This window comes from Hemiscyllium ocellatum, chromosome 21, assembly GCF_020745735.1.
Source record: "Hemiscyllium ocellatum isolate sHemOce1 chromosome 21, sHemOce1.pat.X.cur, whole genome shotgun sequence".
In the NCBI taxonomy this organism is placed as follows: Eukaryota; Metazoa; Chordata; class Chondrichthyes; order Orectolobiformes; family Hemiscylliidae; genus Hemiscyllium; species Hemiscyllium ocellatum.
The window spans coordinates 59,211,565-59,226,376 of NC_083421.1; the positions used below are offsets into that span (position 1 = coordinate 59,211,565).

At 41.2% G+C, this 14,812-nt stretch overlaps 1 protein-coding gene across 1 annotated transcript in view; it reads right to left on the reverse strand.

Annotated features, from left to right (window-relative positions):
* The window catches only part of LOC132825767 (centrosome-associated protein 350-like), a 34,612-nt gene that overhangs the window by 19,577 nt on the left and 223 nt on the right, over nucleotides 1-14,812 (reverse strand). The window contains exons 2-3 of the mRNA XM_060841230.1: nucleotides 5,674-5,773; nucleotides 4,719-4,762 (exon numbers count right to left, since the gene is read on the reverse strand). Of these exons, the coding sequence (XP_060697213.1) occupies nucleotides 4,719-4,762; nucleotides 5,674-5,770 (141 nt within the window). The 5' untranslated portion in view covers nucleotides 5,771-5,773. The remainder of the gene's footprint in view (nucleotides 1-4,718; nucleotides 4,763-5,673; nucleotides 5,774-14,812) is intronic.

The following is a 14,812-nucleotide window of genomic DNA, read 5'->3' on the forward strand; positions in this document are numbered from 1 at the left end:
TTATAGGTGCGCCTTCGAGAGCGTTCTGTCTGGATGTATCACTACCTGGTATGACAATTGTACCATTCAAGATCAGAGACGGTTACAGAGAGTGGTGAACTCGGCCCAGACAATGACAAAGGCCAACCTCCCATCTACAAAATCCATATACCAGGCCCGCTGTCAAGTAAAGGCCGCCAGCATTCTCAAAGATCCATCCCACCCTGGCAATGTTTTTCTACAACCTCTACCATCGGGGAAAAGGTACAGCTGATTGAATATCACCTCAGTTAATAACATATCAGGAATTAAAAGCTAATTTCAGTAATGATAGCCATGAAACTATCACCAGTGTTTGAACACATGCACCAGGCAGTTTTGAAACAGTTTCTACCCTACTGTTGTTAGAATACTGAATGGACTCACAAACTCTTAGCATTCGCCTGTACCTGTGGTTTGGTTTTTGCTGCTGTTTACCTATTATTTGCTTATCTATGTTCTTTAACTATGTGATCGGCCTGCATTGCTCGCAAGACAAAGCTTTTCAGTGTGCGCAGTACACATGACAATAAATTCAAATTCAAATTGGGATTATTGTGTTCCATTCAGGAAATCCACCCAAGCATTGGCTCCTGTGAGTTACAGCACAGATTAACCAGGATGATACTGGGGCTAAAAGGGTGTACTTCCTTGAGTATAGAAAATTAAGAGTTGGCATAAGTGTTAAATGTGATTAATAGATTGATGGAGCAGATTAAGAGAAACAATGTCTTGGGTTAGGCAAGTCCAGAAGAACAGGGCATGACATTAGAAGTAGAGCCAAGCCACTGAAGGGTGAAGACAGGAAGATGGATTGGTAATCCAGCAAGCCAAGCGAACAAGGGCAACAGATTCAAGTCACATTAGGACAGCTGGTTGAATTTCACCTCAGATAATAACATGTCAGGAATTGAAAGCTAATTTCAGTAATGATAGCCATGAAACTATCACCAGTGTTTGAAAAAAACCATCTGGATCCTCCATTGTAGGCAATTGGCTGTCTTACCTAGTCTGACCGACATATGACACCAGATTCACAACATCTGGCTCTTAAATGTCCTTTGAAATGGCCAATCAAGCCACTCAGTTCAAATGGCACTTAGAACTGGGCAGCCAATGTTGACTTGGCCAGTGTTACTCACATCCCATCAAAGGTGAAACTACAAGCAAATCGGAAATCAGGAACTGTTTCCCTCCAAAGAATTTTATTGAAGCTGTGGTCTATTTAAGATTTAAAAACAAAGATTGAAATATGTTTTATGAGGCAAAAGTGCAAAATCATGAGGGATCTGACAAAATATTTATATAGTGTTTTCAGGAAGAGCTTGCTAATTGCATTCAAAATTGGCTTGATGGCAGAAGACAGAGAGTGGTGGTGGAGGGTGGAGGCCTGTGATCAGCAACATTCCACAGGGATCATTGCTGGGTCCACCGTTGGTTGTCATTTATATGAACGATTTGGATGAGAATTTAGGAAGCATGTTTTATAAGTTTGCAGACAATTCCAAAATTGGTGGTTTTGTCGACAGTGAAGAAGATTAGCTAAGGTTACAAAGGGATCTTGATCAATTGGGTCAATGGGCTGAGGAGTGCCAGATGGAGTTTAATTTGGATAAATGTGAGGTGTTGTACTTTGGTAAAGTGAACAAGGGCAGGTTAATGATAGGGCCATGGGTCATTTGTTGAACAGAAACCGAGGGGTTTAGGTATATAGTTCTGTGAAAGTTGCATCAGAGATAGACAGGATGCTTAAGAAGGCAGTTAACCTGCTTGCCTTCATTTCTCAGATCATTGAAGATAGGAGTTAAAATGCCATGTTGAGGTTATACAGGATGTTGGTGAGGCCTCTTTTGGAGTACTGCGTACAGTTCTTACATTCGGTTATAGGAAGGATATTATTAAATTGGAGAAGGTTCAGAGAAGAAGATTTACCATGATGTTGTCAGGCCTGGTGGGTTTGAATTATAAGGACAGGTTAGGACATTTTTCACTGGAGCTTCGCAGGCTGACAGGTGACTTTATAGAGGTTTATAAAATCATGAGTGGCATTGATAAGGTGAATAGCAAAGGTATTTTGCGTAGATTGGGGGAGTTAAAAACTAGGGGTAATATTTTTAAGATGAGAGGAGAAAGATTTAAAAGGGACCTGAGAGGCAACTTTTTCCACATAGAGGGGTTCGTATGTGGAATGAACTGCCAGAGGGAATGTTAGATGCAGGTAAAGTTACAACATTTAAAATACATTTGGATAGGTACATGGATAGGAGAGGTCTAGATGGAAATGGATAAAAACAATGACTGCAGATGCTGGAAACCAGAGTCTAGATTAGAATGGTGCTGGAAAAGCACAGCAGTTCAGGCAGCATCTGAGGAGCAGTAAAATCGACGTTTCGGGCAAAAGCCCTTCATCAGGAATACAGGCAGAGAGCCTGAAGGGTGGAGAGATAAATGAGAGGAGGATGGGGGTGGGGAGAAAGTAGCATAGAGTACAATAGGTGAGTGGGGGAGGGGATGAAGGTGATAGGTCAGGGGGAGGAGGGGAGGAGTGGATAGGTGGAAAAGAAGATAGGCAGGTAAGACAAGTCATGGGGATAGTGCTAGGCTGGAAGTTTGGAACTGGGGTGAGGTGGGGGAAGGGGAAATGAGGAAACTGTTGAAGTCCACATTGATGCCCTGGGGTTGAAGGGGTTGAAGATGAGGCGTCTGTGGTGAGGGAGCGGTGGTGAAGTAGGCCCAGGACCTCCATGTCCTCGGCAGAGTGAGAGGGGAAATTGAAATGTTGGGCCACAGGGCGGTGTGGTTGATTGGTGCGGGTGTCCCAGAGATGTTCTCTGCTAGGAGGCTTCCAGTCTCGCCAATGTAAAGGAGACTGCATCGGGAGCAATGCATACAATAGATGATATTGGTGGATGTGCAGGTAAAACTTTGATGGATGTGGAAGGCTCCTTTAGGGCCTTGGATGGAGGTGAGGGAGGAGGTGTGGACACAGGTTTTGCAATTCCTGCGGTGGCAGGGGAAGGTGCCAGGATGGGAGGGTGGGTTGTTGGGGGCGTGGACCTGACCAGGTAGTCATGCAGAGAACAGTCTTTGCAGAAGGCGGAAAGGGTTGGGGAGGGAAATATATCCCTGGTGGTGGGGTCCGTTTGGAGGTGGCGGAAATGACTGGCAGATGATTTGGTTTATGGAAAGTTTGGTAGGGTGGAAGGTGAGCACCAGGGGCGTTCTGTCCTTGTTGGAGGGGTGAGGTCTGAGGGCCACAGAACACACCAGATGGTCTCCTTCTTTAGAGACCACAATTTCCCTTCCCACATGGTTAAAGATGCCCTCCAATGCATCTCGTCCACATCCCGAACCTCCGCCCTCAGACCTTACCCCTCCTCCACCCTGACCTATCACCTTAAACACATCCCCCACTCACCTTTTGTACTCTATGCTACTTTCTCCCCACCCCCCCCTCCCTTATCTCTCCACACTTCAGGCTCTCTGCCTGTATTCCTGATGAAGGGCTTTTGCCCGAAATGTCGATTTTACTGCTCCTCAGATGCTGCCTGAACTGCTGTGCTTTTCTAGCACCACTCTAATCTAATCTCTAGACGGAAATGGGCCAAAAGCTAGCGAGACAAATTTAGTTTGGGAAACTTGGTCAGCATGGATGGGTTGGACCAAAGGGACTGTTTCTGTGCTGTATGACTCCATGAACATTCTCAATCAAAATGTGATACCAAAGTACATGAAAAATTAGTAGGTTGGATGATTGAAGGCTGATTGGGAAGGTCTTTGAGAAGGTAAAAGCATAAGAGAGGTTTATATTGAAGGAATTTCAAGGATTAAGGAAAATTGATTAAAACCAATGTTCCATAGAAGGCCAGCATTAAAGGAGTACAGATTGCCAGAAGGGAAAGGGCAGGAAGAGTTGCAGAATAAAAGGCTTTGAAAACAGGGAGAATGAACTTTTAAAAAAGAGGATCTAAACTATACTTACTGTTGTCTTCCCATCAGTGAATTGCTCAAGTCTTTCCAGCTGACCTTAACTCCCCATAACCTTGAACTTGGCTAATTGGCTTTGTATGGAATTTTGTCAAATACATTTTGGGAATCTACATTTATGGGTTTTTCAATGACCTCTTGAGCTCAATAAAGCCAAGTACATTGTTCAGAAAAGACATCAATCTTGTGAATACATCCAGACTGTTTTTGGTTTCATACGATGCACATATCCTCAAATTTGCATGACAGAGACAAATAAACAGAATGAAAGAAGAGACAAAGAAGGTGAGAATTGTTTTTAGTGTCCACTACCTGGCGTGCTATAAGCCCATCGAATCATACAAATGGAAGGAGACCATTCAGTCTATCATTTATTTGAAAGGACTAACCAATTGATCCCATTTGCCTGTTTTTTTCTCTTTCTCGTAAGCACGTTAGAGTGCCAACAGCATTGACTAAAGGTTGGGATGAAGCTGTATTTTGACAGAATAAGGCAGAATGATAATAGTTTCACAAATGGATGAAATTCTAAATGAAGGAGGTGAAATATGGCATATAGCCTGATTTCTACAGAATATTAATTTTTATAGTATGTGGTAGATCTGGTAAGGGCTGGGGCAGTTAGATGACAATTCACTCCCTGCATCTCCCATATGGTAGGAGAAAATCTTTGCAGAATGCATCATGTTACCTTCTGATAAAATTGCACTCACCACTGATTTGGCCTCTTGAAGATTGTCCAAAGCCAATTCCACTTCTAGAAATTAACAATATGTGAACTAGACAAACTTAAAAAGCAAACACATCACAACATTTTGCAAAAACAAAATCTTAAGCTCCTGCCATTCATCAAGCTGTCTGAGATTGGTTGTATAAAAATTGTAAATCAAAGAGATAACCTCCACATCAGCTATAGTACACAAATTGCAGCCACAATTGGGACTGGGACTGGGACTGGGACTGTCTCATATAGAATGGAGGTGCCATTATAAGTGGCATTTGTTCAATTTGATCTCAAGGATGGGTTTGATTGCCTGATGGGGTTGGAGTTCAATTTTCCAACATAATTTCCACTATTAATCGTGTTTATTCCCTCCTTACTGTTATGGCATTTGTGGCTGGGAAATGAGTAGGTTGGAAGGAAGGAATATGTTTAGTCATGATGTTCAGCCATCCTGAAAGTGGACCAGATGTGACCAAATGGTCAATTATTACTTGTCAATACTTGCATGCCTGCATGATGCACCATTAGACTTGAAGTAATTAGTATGGAATTCAAATACCTTACTATTTATGTGGTTTTTTTGATCTGTAACCTAATGCTACAAATACATAATTGCATTGGTTATTTTGATCCATAATAACATAAATATTGTACTAGATAAATATAAATGTCCAACTTAAAATAACATATGCAATATTTGAATTATACAAAATTAAAATACTATGGGTGCAGTAGAGCAAAAATAAAAACAAAGTGCTGGAGAAACAGTCTACAGACAGGAAACACAGATAATGATGAATTCAATCAGATTCTACTTCAGAACCATAGTTTTCATCACTGCTTATCTTCAGCTTATCTTAAAGAGAGGACATAGCATTTAAGTTATACTGAAAACGGGATTACATTCAATTGCTTTCCATGCTAGAAAGATATAATAAACTTACCATCGAGCTTGTGAGGACTTTCTATCCTAAATGGAATGATTGTTCCAATGGAAGCTCCACGTTGCTCGTTCCCCCTCACTATCTGTTCCTTACTCATGGTCTAATGAAAGAAAATTGGAAGGTTTACACTGACTTATCACCTCACAATCATTCAATTCCAGCTCCCAGCCTGACACAAACGATAAATTACTGGGTAATCCCGTTTCTGTGTTAACACAGATAAAGATGGAAGCTGTTTTGTACAATGAGCAGAAAGTTAATTATTTTATTCCTTCAGTGATATTGTTTGTAAAAGCAATGCTACAAATGACCTCAACTCGTACTTACCAAGCACAATCCTGAATTCTGGATGTAGATTTGCTCGCTATAGGTTTCCAGCTCAGCGAGCAAACCTACATCCAGAATTCAGGATTGTGCTTGGTAAGTACGAGTTGAGGTCATTGGCAGCATTACTTTTTCAAACAATATCACTGAAGGAATAAAATAATTAACTTTTTGCTCCTCCAATTGCATTGGACAAAATAGCTTCCATCTTTATCTGTGTTAACAGAGAAACTGCATTTCCAAGTAATTTATCGTTTGTGTCGGTCTGGTGTTGGGAGTGGTGGGGGTTGTGTTACGCGGGGTTGTGGGCAGGGGTTGCGGTTGGGGGTGGGGGGGCGATGTTGCATGGGTTTGGGGGCAAGGGGGGGTGTTGCACGGGGTTGGGGGGGCGGGAGTGGGATATTGAGGGCGGGGGAGGTGTTGCACGGGGTTGGGGGTAGGGAAACGGTGTTGCATGGTGTTGTGGGCGGCGTCGAATGGCGTTGGGGATGGGATTGGAGGCGGGGCCTCGCACTGTGTGCTGCTGCAGTCTCCTGAACGGGGAGCAGACTTTAAAAATTCCGAGTCCCAGAGGAAAAGCATTTAATTGATTAACCAAATAATCAATTATCCAAACGAAATAGTATCTGCCCATTACGTTCAGATAATCGAGGTTCGCCTGGAATTTAGATGAATGTGAAGTGCTGCGTTTTGCTCAAACAAGAGCAGTACTTACACAGTAAATGATAGGGTCTCGCGTAGAATTGTTGAACATAGAGACTGAGGGATACAGGCATAGTTCCTTGGAAGTGGAGTCGCAGGTAGACAGGGTGGTGAAGAAAGCACTTGGCATGCTTGTTTTCATTGGTCAGTACACTGAGTGTAGGAGTTGGGATGTCATGTTGTGGCTGTACATGACATTGGTGAGGCCACTTTTTCAGAATACTATATTCCCTGCTATAGGGAAAATGCTGTTAAACTTAAAGGGGTTCAGAAAAGATTTACAAGGATGTTGCCGGGTTTGGAGGGTTTGAACTCCAATAGGAATAGGCTGGGGCTTTTTTACCTGGAGCATCGGAGGCTGAGGGGTAACCTTATAGAGGTTTATAAAATCTTTAGGGACATGGATAGGATGCATTACCAAGTTCTTTTTCCTAGGCTAGGGAATTCATATAGTTATTGAGATGTACAGCATGGAAACGGACCCTTCGGTCCGACACGTCCATGCTCCAAAACTAGAGGGCATAGGTTTAGGGTAAGGTGGGGCGGGGGGGATGATTTAAAAGGGACCTGAGGGGCAACATTTTCATGCAGAGGATGGAGTGTGTATGGAATGAGCTGCCAGGGGAAGAGGTGGAGGTTGGTACAACTATAACATTTAAAAGGCATCTGGGACAGTACATGAATAGGAAGGGATTAGTGGGATATTGGTCAAGTGCTGGCAAAAGGGATTAGATCAGTTTAGGATATCTGGTCAGTGCAGACAAGCTGGACCAAGGGGTCTTTTTCTGTGCTTTATAACTATTACTCTGCCATACTGTACATAGCTGGTATCGTGAGGTTCCTCACTACATTTCCAATTGCAGGTTTGTTTTGCAATATACATGTACGGTTCATGCCAAATATTTTTGGGTGCATTCAGCTCATTTTCCACAGGGTCCAACCTGGTTTAGGTAAGCCAGACAGAGCGGCTTTTCACCACTGAACCTTCGCGGTGGCTGCACCAAGTTTCAGCAAGTCATCTCGAATCTTGGAACATGACAATCATCAACACCTCACCACCGACAGCTCTATCATTAGGAGGCCAGCAAGATTTGGGCAGATCAAAGAACTGAGTTGATGGTCTTCTAGCAGTAAGTTGATGTTTGTTCTGGTTTTTCATCCCTGGGATAGGACTGTACATCAGTGAGTTCTACGTGACTGAGTGCCATTTCCTCAAGTGGACTTGAATGGAGAGTACTCTGCTAAGCAACTGAGTCACAGCTGACATTTGGATAGCCAGGGAATGCCACACTCCCATCCATCAAACTGATGGTAAATGTCAGATACAGCTGAACTTCTGGTATGTGTCAGAATGATTAAGAATCCGAATGCTCAGATCACAGAAAAAAATGTACTGTTAAAAACCTAATAGCTCCAATTGGTCACTTAAAATTGGTTCTGCAAACTTGCTATCCCCAGGGTTGAAACAAGTTCACTTCGTATGCAAAACACGACTTTGAAAATGCACATTTTATACACGCACATTTGGTTTGAAAAGTTATTCAAAACCACTTGACACAGATTGTTGGTTTGGCCTGGCAATGTGTCAAGTTCGGCTGCATTGCTGGGTAATACATTTAACTGGGCTCATATCAGGGGACAACTCAGTCGATAACCCACCTATGGATGCACACCCTTGGTTTGCCAATATCCACACTCGAGACCAGCATCAACAATTTGTGTTTATACAGCAGCATTCACCTTGGAATAAAATCTAATGCGAATGAAATATTGCCCTTATTTTAAAGGAGGTGGAATATAAGAGGAAGGAAGTTTTATTGTGACTGTACAAGGTGCTGAAGGCACCAAGTCTGAAGAACTGTCAGCAGTTTTTGTCCACTTATTTAAGTAAAGATTTCATTTCATCAGAGGCAGTTCAGAGAAGGTTCATTAGGGGGAGGCTAAACAAGTTGGGTCTCTACTCACTGAAATTTAGAAGAATGAGAGGCGATCTCATTGAAACAAATCAGATTCTTAATAAAGAGATTTAAGGTAAATGCTGAGGGGATGTTCCCCCTCATGGAAGAGTCTAGGATAAGAGGACACAGTTTTAGAATAAAGGGGTGCCTATTTAACACAAAAATGAGGAGGAATTTCTTCTCTCAGAGAATTGAGTGTCTTTGGAATTCCTTGCCACACAGAACTGCGGAAGCAAAGTATTCATGTATATTTAAGGCTGAGATAAATATCAGCAGGGGATTCAAGGGTTAAGGGGAAAATACAGTAAACTGGATAGAAGGAATGCCGAATCAGTTATGATCCTTTTTAATGGCATGGGATGCTTATTCCTCAGTAATTTGAATTTGAGGAGGTCATAAGAGAGATGTGTTCTACTTTTAGATCATTAGTTCAGCTAGGTTGCCTTGAATTCAAGGTCTCAAACTGTTCCAGAGGTTGATTCCTCACTTCCTGTACTCTGGATTGCTCTTTTACTTGCCTAGTCACGTGATAATCTGTGCCAATCCATTTACTTTGAGCAACTTAATTAATATCTCCAGTAATCATCAGGTGGTCCAAGGACTCCAAATATAGATGGTGTGATGCCGATCTCAGAAACACCACTGTCAAGGAATCCTGTGGGGGATCAAATACAAAACTTTAGACGCTGGCCTATTATGTTATGAGATATAACTTAATTTTAAAAGGAGATAAATTCAGGGATGTGCACAGAACCAGGATTTAAAGAACGCAGTATTCTCAGAGTGTTCAAGGACCAGAGCAGGTTTCAGAGATAGGGAGGAATGAGGAATTTGAAAGAAATATGAATTTGAAAATCTGGGAAGAATCTGGAGCATTTGAGGCTTTTAATAATCAAACATGTTCAGTTCACATCACATCACATCACATCACATCCATGGGTTGCTGAATGTTTCGGAACAGTGTGCATGACATTTTGTGAGCCTCTGTTCTTATCCACTCATGCCCAGGGCATTATCAGCTGTTCCCATTCACTGCCGTTTGCAAAGCCCTGTTCATTCAACACCTCAAAAAACACCCACGCCTGCCAATGAAGTCCTCTAAGTTTGACATATGTGATTGGGTACTGAGGGCATCCAATGCAGATGCAGTCTAGAAATCAAAATATTCAAACAGAACTGGTTAAAGATTAAAGGAAGCACAAGGAAGTCTACTTGCAATTCCTCAGTCCTGCCCAGGATCCCACAGGATTCCTTGACAATGGTGTTTCAGAGACTGGCATCACACCATCTATATTTGGAACCTTTGGACCACCCGACAATTACTGGAGATATTAATTAAGTTGGAAAGACCGGGTCCTTGCTCAAAGTAAATGTAAGCTACAGTCCAACCTACGGCACCCTCCTTTCTCCACGAGTGATACAGTTCTCCCTCCTTTTAATGATATGTGCTATCTTAAGAAATGAGTTTCCCAAGTGAATTGGGTGAAAATTATGAATGCTTAGTAATCTTCAACCTTTTGTTTTGGTGTTGCTAGACTTTTGTCATATGGCCCACATAAATACTTCTCATAGCCTCAGGGGCACATCTGGAGAGTGGTGGTTTTGGGGAAAGACTCTTCCAATTTTCAATTAAAGAAAAAACTGGGAAAGATGTAACATGGGTTGCACATTTATTATTCACCTGTTTATAAGATCAGGAGAAACAGAAAAATGAGTGGGTTCCATTGGTCCCTCGAGTCTGCTCCTCCATTCAATGAGATCATGACTAATCTAATTGTGGCCATAACTCCATTTCCTGCCTACCCCCACCATAAATATTGACTCCTTGTAGATCAAATGTCTGTCCAACTCAGCCTTGATAATATTCAATGATATAGCTTTGACTGCTTCCTGAGAAGAGAAGACTAAAGACACATGGAAAGATGAAATACCTCCCCATCCCAATTTTAAATGGGATGCACCGTATTTTAAAAGTGTGTCTCCCAATTTGAGATTCTTCCATAAACGGAAACATTCTTTCAGCTGGCAACTCCCACAGTATCAAGAAACACTGTTGCACGCCCAATACATTCACCAAAAAATTTAAATCCTCACTTCAAAAGTTTGGTCCTGGTTTAAAATTTAACCCATAAATGAGGCACCAGCTCTTTCGAAAACTCCTTGGCCCCCAAAATTATCAGAGCAATAAATATAAACATAAATGAAAATTAAGGCATCATAGAGGGAGCTTTGAGGGACATACTGTTGATACGTTGAGTTGTAGGTAATCCTCAGGTTACGGATCCCAGATTGATACTGATTTTTTTCAATTATTCATTCATGGGATGTGGGCATCACTGGCTGGACTCGCAATCAATAGATGCCCCTGACTGCCCTGAGAAGATGATGATGAGTTGCCTTCTTGAACGGCTGCAGTACATTTGTTGCAGTTCGACTCACGATGCTGTTAGGGAGCGAATTCCAGGATTTTGACCCAGCTACACTGAAGGAACACTTGGAATATTTTTCCAATTCAGGATGGTGAGTGTCTTGCAGGGGAACTTGCAAGGTGGTGATGTTCCCATGTATCTGCTGTCATGGGTTTGAAAGGTGCTGACTGTGCATCTTCGACAAAATTATATAGCAGATAAATCAATTTGCATTTTCCTTTACACAAATAGCTCCATTCTTAACAATTGGCCTTATTAAAAAAAAGTCAGTCTCCAGACTACGCGGTGTGGTGGCTTAGTCGTTAGCACTGCTGTCTCATAGGGCCAGAGACCTGAGTTTGGTTCCAGCCTTGGGTGGCTGTCTGCCTGTTTGCACATTCTCCCGTCTATGTGAGTTTCCTCTGGGTCTCCAGTCTCCTCCCACGATCGAAAGATATATTGGTTAGGTGGATCAGCCATGGTAAATCCTCCAAAATGTCCAGTAATGTGTAGGTTAGGTGGGTTAGCCATGGAAAATGCATGGATAGGAAAGAGGGGGGTGAGTCTTGGTGGGATGCTCTTTGGAGGATCGGAATGGATTCAATGGGCCAAATGGCCTGCTTCCACACTGTAAGGTTCTCTGATTTTAAAAACCTTGTTCACTTCAAAACCAATCACAGCCCTCTTATCTTTCATGCTATCAAGATAACTACCAAGTTCAGTTTCTATTTTCAAGTTCAAAACATAGTGTTCAGTTTGAACCAAAAAGGTACACAAAGCAAACTGGGAACAATAGTATCTTTTATTTTCAGACTTGTGGAGCTGCAATCAATCTCCTCGAAAGGAATAAGAGAGAAATGAATTCGACATCCTCCATTGTTACAGCACCACACAACAGTGTATTAAAACACTGAGCTTCTTGCACTCTGGAAGTTTCATGAAAGAATCATTGAGTCCTCAAATTTAACATGTGCAGCATTAGTTCTAGAAGCTGCTTCAAATACAACCATAAACTCTCTTAGACACACTGTACAAAAGTCTTTCAAAGTGACAATATTATTTTCCCTATAACAACATCTTGCTTTTCTGCAGTACCTTACTCCCCATAAGACATCCCAAGGATCTTCACAAGAACATGGTCAGACAAATGAAAAAATGACACATAGCAAAAGATGGACACATTTTGACAACTGACCAAATTCTTGATCAAATGGGTTCATAAGGGAGAAGCAGGCAAGTGAGAACCAAACTAAACTAGCAACCTAGATTTTTTAAAAAATCTATTTGAATGCTGGGGATCTGAAATGAAAATGCAAAGTGTCCAAAAGTTAGACTTGCCATAAATGTTGCCAGACCTCCTGAGTGTAACACCATAAGAAATAGGAACAGGAGTAGGCCATTCTGCCCGGCTTCACTATTCAATAGGATCATAACTGATGTGACATTCCTCATTTCCATTTTCCAGCCTTTCCCCGTAACCATTGATTCCCTGACTGATCAAGAATCTATCCCAGCTTTAAATATTTACAAGGACTCTGCCCCTACAGCTCACTGGAGTTCCAAAAATAGAAAAGAAATCCCTCCTCATCCCTGTCTTAAATTGGCATTCTTTATTTCTGTGACTATGCCCTTTGGCCCTAGACTCTCCCATGAGGGGAGACATCCTGTCAGAATTTATCATGTCAGGCCCTTATGCGTCCTATATGAGTACATTGAGCACTTTGTGTTTTTATTATGCAACGAAACGTCACATTGATGGAGATTCAGACTTACCCATAATGCTTATAAATTATTCATCGTACACATAAGCAGTCACCCAAGTGAAACTGATACGCCAGAATATATCAAATAAAAAAGAATATTATTCCTTCTCATCTAATTGAGGGATTAAATTCCACTTCAAAGACTTTAGCACATAATCTAGGCTGATATGTCAGTAGATTTTGAGGGAGTGCTGCATTGTTGGAGATTGCTGCCTTCACAATCAGCTATAAAACTGTTTTATTGGAGGACAGGCAAATTTGTTCATTTCTAGCCAATATCTATCCCTCAAATCAACCAACTGCAACAGATTATCATGTCATTAGCACTTGATATTTGTCAGACTTGCCATGATCTTACTGAATGGTGGCCATGATGTGGCGATCCTGGTGTTGGACTGGGATGAACAAAGTCAGAAGTCACACGACACCGGGTTAAAGATCAACCTTCTGAAATCACATGCTTTCGAAGCGCTGCCCATTCATTAGGTGAAGTGACTTCAAAGCAGCACTCCAAAAGCTTACAATTTCAAATAAACCTGTTGGACTGTAACCTGGTGTCATGCAACTTCTTACTGAATGGTGAGGCAGGCTTGAGGAGCCAAATGGCCTATTCCTGCTTCTAATTATTATGTTTGGACAACTTTCTTGTGTTCAGATTGGTTGTTGCATCTCCTCAATTATGGCAGTGACTACAATTCAAAAGTACTTCATTCATTAAATTCCAACGTGCTTTAGTCAGAAGTTTTAGAGAATTTCAAATCTGTCTTTCTTTGACATAAATTAATTATTAACAGATACTAAATGAAGTGATATTTTATGTTAAGTGACATTGTCAATTAGTCCCAGATTCCAAATGGATTGATGATAAGCACATGAAGGATACCATACCAAGCACTGGAAAATTTTTGACAACTGAAAGTTTTTATCTTGATAATACTGAATACTTTCCAGAGGACTTTAAGGAGAGTTATAAACTGCAAAACTGCCATTAAATTGTGGAAACTAAAATGCAAGCTAAATGACTGAAACATTTACAAGGTTTTGAAACCCAAGATGAAAATCACTGTCTTCAGTTCACGTTGGCCATTTAGAATAATATGTAGGAGGACAGAGAAGCTAAACCTAAAAATGAGTTCCTTTGAAGCAATATTTATGACCACTGGCTGCTTTGATGTTCCTGGAGTGTTCATAAAGAAAGATGCACAACCATTCATAACAGGTTTTCATGAGCAGGATATTTTTAGGTAGTGAATTGGAAGGAAATAAAAAATTAATGGGCTTTATGATTGAATGTGCCAAGCGGCTCCGGCTCTTATTGACAGCAACAGACAGGGCAGAGCAGATACAGATGCAAGCTGCAAATCAGCTCTCAACTCTCCTGTGAGTTGTGGCTCAAGAAGTAAAGTTTTAAGACAAACAAAACTCATACAACGGTTAGTTTTCAACACCTGTTTTTAGTGAATAAAAACCTTCCCAACCAGCCCATTGGTGCCCCATCCCCCAATTTAAGGGTGATTCCCTTAATGAATGTTAAGCTTCAAAAGCTATTAATCCACTTTAAAATATTATACACTTAGATAAATCATAAACAGCAAATGGCCATTTTTTGAAAAACAGCAGCTGTTTTACAATAATTACTGTAACAGATTTGCTATAAAAATAGCCAATAATACAGATACACGTGTCTTCTTTTTAAAAAGCTTTAAAAAAAACTACACAGATAAAGCAGTTATCACTAAATTCATCTATACAGGAAATAAAACAGATTAGTCAGTCCTGCATTGAAAACGTGTTAAGCAAGTTAAAGCCAATCAACTCTTAAAGTTTACAGGGTAGAATTTTTTTTAATGACAGCTTATGGTAGCTGTTGAACTACGCATTAAAAACACATTTCCAAATTTGAAAACAGATCTATCTAGCTGATGCATAATCTACATGGTACACATATGTCTACGTTGAACAATATGCGTTTAAAAATAGCAAG